The sequence below is a fragment of the Danio rerio genome, chromosome 1 (genome assembly GCF_049306965.1).
Source record: "Danio rerio strain Tuebingen ecotype United States chromosome 1, GRCz12tu, whole genome shotgun sequence".
NCBI classification, from domain to species: Eukaryota; Metazoa; Chordata; class Actinopteri; order Cypriniformes; family Danionidae; genus Danio; species Danio rerio.
Window position 1 is genome coordinate 46,943,470 of NC_133176.1, and position 7,053 is coordinate 46,950,522.

Here is a 7,053-nt window from a genome sequence, read left to right on the forward strand (position 1 = left end):
GAGAACAAGGAGGAAACCCACGCGAACGCAGGGAGAACATGCAAACTCCACACAACCGGCAACTGACCCAGCCAAGGCTTGAACCAGCGACCTTCTTGCTGTAAGGCGACAGCATTACCTACTGTGCCACCGCGTTGCCATCAGATATGATATGACATATAAATCTGAATCTATTGCATACATGATGGATGGACGGACGGACGGACGGACGGACGGACGGAGGGACGGACAGACAGACAGACAGACAGACAGACAGACAGACAGACAGACAGATAGATTAGATAGATAGATAGATAGATAGATAGATAGATAGATAGATAGATAGATAGATAGATAGATAGATAGATAGATAGATAGATAGATAGATAGATAGATAGATAGATAGATAGATAGATAGATAGATAGATAGATAGTTTACACTCAAATAATACACACACATATCCATATTTAATATAATATATTCATTCATTCATTTTCTTTTCGGCTTGGTCCCTTTATTAATCTGGGGTCGCCACAGTGGAATGAACCGCCAATTTACCCAGCATATGTGTTATGCAGCAGTTGCCCTTCCAGTTCCAGCTGCAACTTATCATTGGGAAAATAATATATTCAATATAATTGAATAAAGGACTAATAAATCATATATTATATAACATGGATAGATGGATGGATGGATGAATGGATGGATGGATGGATGGATAGATGGATAGATAGATAGATAGATAGATAGATAGATAGATAGATAGATAGATAGATAGATAGATAGATAGATAGATAGATAGATAGATAGATAGATAGATAGATAGATAGATAGATAGATAGATAGATAGATAATTTACACTAAAATAATACACATAAATAATATCTATTTGCTTCTGCCCAAACCCTTTTAAACATATACAGAACATAAAGAGACATTAAAATTTGTAAAATTACAAAAAATCAAGTGGCGCGATGAGAGGAGCCAATCGGGATCGACCAACTTTGCAGAAGCTGATTGGTTAAGGCTTTTACGTGTCCCGCCATTCACGAACAAAACGCGTATCCTCTCTTCACCAGCGAAGGGAGACGACAACGCAAGTGCACTAGCGTGATGACGTAGAATGTCCCAGGAAATATCCTGCTGTCTCAATTAGAAGCGCACAAAGTCATTCAACATGGTTTTGGAAAGTATCTCCAAGATCATCAAAATACAGCTACCAGCCTACCTCAAGAAGCTGCCCCTTCCGGAAACAATCGGCGGCTTCGCGCGACTGACAGGTTTGTGTTTCATATCATTCAAAAGCGTTGCGTTAGATGGGAAAGTTCACGCAAGTAAAGCGCGCAAATATCTCCATGGAAAAAGTGCTGTAAGAGTCTTTCATTTCCATTCGCTACACTCTCTAAAAACTCATAACTATCAACAATAACGCGCCTGCATGTGTTTATGGCTGAGATAATGTTCAACTCTCTGACATTAGCGTATGAATTCATACTTTACCATCATACCAACAAATGCTCGAGAAGATGCTTCTTTACACGTTAATAATAACTGGATTTTCAAACAAGTCAGCTCAATGTCTCTATTTGAATTTTAATAACAAACCCTGCAGAGCATCTCATAGCATGTTTGTTGCATCACAACTGTACATCCACATCTATTTGCATACACCATATTTAGGTTTCAGCAGCTGCCATTATGTATTGGGACAATGCACATGTGTGTAAAGATTATAGTGAGGTATAGTTGGTTTTATATTCGTACAATCATTCATTTTTGAACTGAGACAACTTGTGACGTGGTCTCTATATAGTTTACCACGCTACTTTGAATATTCAGTCTGAAATCGTATGCAAGTATGACTTCAAAACAACATTAGCACTAGTGGTGGAAAAGTACTGAAGTAAAAGTACCATTACTTGCCTAAAAATGTAGTGCAAGCAGAGTAAAAGTATCTCTTGCAAATATTACTCAAAGTATGAGTAAACATTTCAAAGGTACTCAAGAGTAGTAAGCAGAGTAGTATTACGCTGTTCAAAGCTGACGCTTTTACATGTAATTTGTACATGTGTGTGTAAACGTAACATTCTGTAGTGCGTTTACTTATAGTAAAGCAGGCTCACAACATAAGACGTTAATATTAGATTTAGGTTGTGATGTCAGGTGCCCAAAATTCAACGTCCAGCCAGCATCTAAGGTCAACGTTATTTTGATGTCCAAAAACATCCTCAAATGATGTTGGTATTTGGTTGATTTTAGGTTAATTTTAGGTTGTTAGAAAGTGACAAAAACCCAACGTCAATTCAACACCTTAAACCAACGTCATATTGATGTCAAATACTGACATTTATTCGTCAGGTATGGCAACCAAAATCCAACATCTGATAGATGTCATAGTGGTAATATCCACACAATGTAAGTCAATGGCAACATTCTTCTGCATATTTACCTTTGTGTCAAAATGGTTTGGAACACATTTTTAGATGAACTATCCCTTTAACTAATGTTTACTGAGACCTTATTGTAAAGTGTTCCCTGTTGTACTCTATATTCCTTCTGCAATTTGATTTCTTTGAAACATCTGTTTTCTCTGAACATTTACCATACATACCAAAGCAATACACAAAAATGTAGCATTCTTTTTGTTGTTACATCTGGTAAAGTAACCTTTTTATGCAGCTTAAGTTAATATCGTGAAAATCGGATACATCACACTGCAACATTGAAATCAGCATGAGACCTTGACACTTCATCACACACTTTTTTTTTTAACACACCTACCAGAAACTAAGCAGAAATTGTGCCATTAAGTGCAGAACTTAAATTCTAACACTTGATTGTGTCTCAGTTTCAGAGTGGTTGCGGCTTCTACCATTATTGGGGATTTTGGCTCTGTTGGGTTATCTGACCATCCGGCCCTTCCTGCCCAAGAAAAAAAAGCAAAGAGACAGTCTAATAAATCTGAAGATCCAAAAAGAAAACCCTAAAGTGGTGAATGAGATCGACATTGAAGACCTGAGGACTCCAAATGTTTGTTACTGCCGCTGCTGGCGATCTAAAACGGTAGGAGGAAAGAAAAAAACAGCATTTTATACAAATAAAGCACCTGATCTAGATGGGTAATATCATGAGAACTTGTGCTTTTTAACTTCGTATTAACTTTGTAGTATCTCACTGTACAGTACAAAACAAACCTCCGGTACTTATGGAAAAATAAATTAGCATGATACTCCCCATTTAATGGTTGCCATATGATGTTGCTTTCTTACCACAAACCAATCGCTCCAGGGTTTGTTTGAAAGCGTATCGAGACCACCTCTAGAAGCAGGTCTCGGTATGCTTTTGGTGCACACCTGCACAAAGAAAGTGCACCAAAAAGGCAAACAAATTCTGTTTTAACCAAATTAATGAGGAAGCTGTGAAAGCACCCTAATAAAAATCTGGATATTCCTAGACATAGCTGAATAATAACTGTTTAGTACATGTAAGTGGCCATACCGTGGGCCTCAAACACCACTGTTTTCTCATTGTCATGTAAATCCTGCCAATTCCTGGTGAAATACAGGCCAATTGGAACAAAACAAAGACTATTACATTACGTACAGGATCATTAATATGCATACCCAAGGCGGCATTTGACTGGCCACAACATTCCACAGCAAGATTACAATAATAGCTATGTTTCCAACCAAAGATACTAAATAAATTTATGCGCAAAACTGGTTTATCGCATAAAAGACGTGCGACTAAAGCAACTTTTCCGTCCAATAAATCAAAGAGAACAAAATTCAAATTGTTCAAATGCTGGATAAGTTGGCGGTTAATTCCGCTGTGGCGACCCCTGATGAATAAAGGGACTAAGCCGAAAAGAAAATGAATGAATGAAAGTTTATTCTACTCCGTTATGCTTATACAGTTTTAATGGGCATTTTCTAAATGTATGCACATCTTGCAGTTTTTATCAACCGCTTTCATGCGCATACTTAAAATGCGCATAAAAATTGGTGAAAGGAAACATAGCTAATGATGTTTTTGCGCTTTATTTTTTAAGGTCATCTAAGCTATCTAATATCTATATATTAAACTTATTGTGTATGTGGGACTCTTATTTTAAAAACGGGAGAGGCAGGAAGACCATTAAATAAAGTGATTTAAATTAAAGAGAATTAATAATATGCAGTTCTTTTCAAACAGCCATCTCTTTACAGCCATCAAAATGCAGGATATACAGATTAATTGTGTATATATAATCTGCATATCCAGCATTCTTTCTATCTATCTATCTATCTATCTATCTATCTATCTATCTATCTATCTATCTATCTATCTATCTATCTATCTATCTATCTATCTATCTATCTATCTATCTATCTATCTATCTATCTATCTATCTATCTATCTATCTATGGGATGCAACGGTTCTCTGTAAAAGTCCTGTTGTTCTTCTATGGTTTGGTGCGTTCTGTGATCTTCGGTTAAGAATATACATCATTAATATTGGTTTGTTAATAAAAACAACAGCAACAAAGCAGTTCCACCTTTGTGTGATTCTGATTATCTTTCCCAGCCATTTCACATGCGAAGACCTGTCCAATCACCTCTTAATATGTAAATCTGTTGTTGACATCATGTTTCCTCACTTGTCGGTGTTTGCGTGTGGAGTTTCTGTGTGTTTCAGCATGGCAAGTGAAGGAGATAAAGTGCAAATGCGGAGGTGAGGCAATACAGCGTATTGCTGTCAGTGTTTCAACAGACACTTGATATAAATTCACACAGACACAAAAACATAAGGAATGACGTTTTTTTTTTTTTTGCAAAGATAGCCTAGATCAGTGGTCACTAATAGACGGATTGAGGTACGTGTCCAGACCCAGAGGTGTCACATACGTACAACAGGTCTGTTACTTCAGTCCTGCTCCTTTTGGGTGTTCTTCCGCACCCGATCACTCCCGCTATTCACTTTGTTTACCAGCTGTCTGTTAAGAACAGTTTTCTTTCTGACTGACTGTTCCCGCTGAAGAGAGAAGAGCCGTAACGCCCTCTCTTTGCTTAAGTTTCAATCACTACAATGGTGCTGATAAGTGAAACGGAGCTCTCTGGAATCATAATAAAAACAAAGAAATCAAATAAAAATGCGTTGTTGCCATGTTAATGTAAGCAGAAGTAATCAATACTTTAAAAGTGCTCAGTTATTAAGATGTTCATTCATTCATTTTCTTGTCGGCTTAGTCCCTTTATTAATCCGGGGTCGCCACAGCGGAATAAACCGCCAACTTATCCAGCAAGTTTTTACACACATTCTTACACACACATTCACACACACACTACGGACAATTTACCCTACCCAATTCACCTGTACCGCATGTCTTTCGACTGTGGGGGAAACCGGAGCACCCGGAGGAAACCCACGCGAAGGCAGGGAGAACATGCAAACTCCACACAGAAACGCCAACTGAGCCGAGGTTCGACCTAGCAATCTTCTTGCTGTGAGGCGTCAGCACTACCTACTGCGCCACTGCCTCACCCGTTATCAAGATGTGTTGACAATTATTATCTGCATAATTGGTTGAGACTGAGTCGAGATGTAAAATAGAAAAAGGGGAAACTTAAGCTTTTTAATGCTCTTTCTCTTTTCTTAAGCAATTTATTTGAACACAGTTTTCAAAATGACCTACTTTTATTTAATTAATACGAGAACATGCAAATCTGCAGTCATATGTGTGAAGCTGTTGCATTGTCAGGTATTTGTTACCCGATAAATGTTTATTGTTCTTTGAATTGTTATGAAGGCATAATTTTTTATTAAATATAGCACGAACTGTACCATACTGAAACCGTGATGCATACTGAATCGTGAGTAGATTGAACCGTTGCACCCCTAATATATATATATATATATATATATATATATATATATATATATATATATATGAATGTGTACTGCATGTGACAATTTTAAAACCATGTGTGATGTTCTGTTTCCTCTTTAAACAGTGTGTGTCAGTTTTCTTGAGTGCCTGAGAAACGCTTCTCATTATCAGCATTTCAGTTGTTGTTTCTCTCTTTGCAGTTTCCTGTTTGTGATAAATCGCACATAAAGCATAATGAGTTGACGGGAGACAACGTTGGTCCACTTATTCTAAAGAAGAAAACTCTGTAGCCCACCTTCTTTTGGGGCTCGGAGAAGGACATGCCTTTTTTTTAATAAATCTATTTTTGTCCATTAAAAAAACCTACTGTAATTTTGATTGTTTGTACTTACACAAAACTATTTCCAGCATGCAGTAGAGCTGTACATTCTGACTTTAGTGATATTGTGGTTGATATAAAAGATTATATCGAGTATTTTTGTTCTTTTCGATGTGGATTTTGTTGTTGGTTTGTTTTGGGCAAATGTATTTTGACTTTTGTGTGCAATATAACTTGACCACAAGGCAAAATCGAGCTACTTGTTGCCCATGAGTCTTTTTGGCCATGAAAGTGTCTTTTCCTCTCAATCTCGGATCAGTTTTAACTAAGTTGCCTTGTACTGTTATCATTGTGATAATCAGAAAATTGCATTTGACATTTTTTTTAGACATTAAAAAAAAAACACTTCAATGTAAAGTAGTTTATTAGGAATTCCTCTAAAATGTTTGCTAAATTATTGATACAATTTTAGTAATAATTCACAGCATTAGATTACAATGGTCAAGCTCTTGTTTCACATTATTCAAATATTTCTCATAAAGCAACAGAATATACCCATATGCCACGATATTTAAGAATTATTTGCATTTTTTTGTGTTTGAATGTTATAAATAGTTTGACAATCCTTTGGCTCTCACGATAGTTTTTGTTTGTTTTTTTAAACTTGTGCTACTTTTCTCATAGATGTTTTTACATTTGTATGGTAACTGGAATGTGCCTAATGACTTTTGTAAAATAAAAGGTAACCAAACATGCTGCTTCATGTGCCTGAACTTTCTTCAGTGCTTATTTGCATCTGCTTTGCCTTTAGATGATAAAACGAGATACGTTTCCAAATGCGAATGGGGGGTTTTTGCCAGTCAACTTCTATCACAGGAAAGGCC

At 36.7% G+C, this 7,053-nt stretch overlaps 1 protein-coding gene across 1 annotated transcript; it reads left to right on the forward strand.

Annotated features, from left to right (window-relative positions):
- Positions 1-1,069: 1,069 nt before the first annotated feature.
- On the forward strand, positions 1,070-6,920 carry cisd2 (CDGSH iron sulfur domain 2). The gene is given in 3 exon segments (NM_200383.1): positions 1,070-1,260; positions 2,829-3,043; positions 6,051-6,920. Coding segments are annotated over 3 exon segments (408 nt in total). The 5' UTR covers positions 1,070-1,157; the 3' UTR covers positions 6,141-6,920.
- Positions 6,921-7,053: the final 133 nt, after the last annotated feature.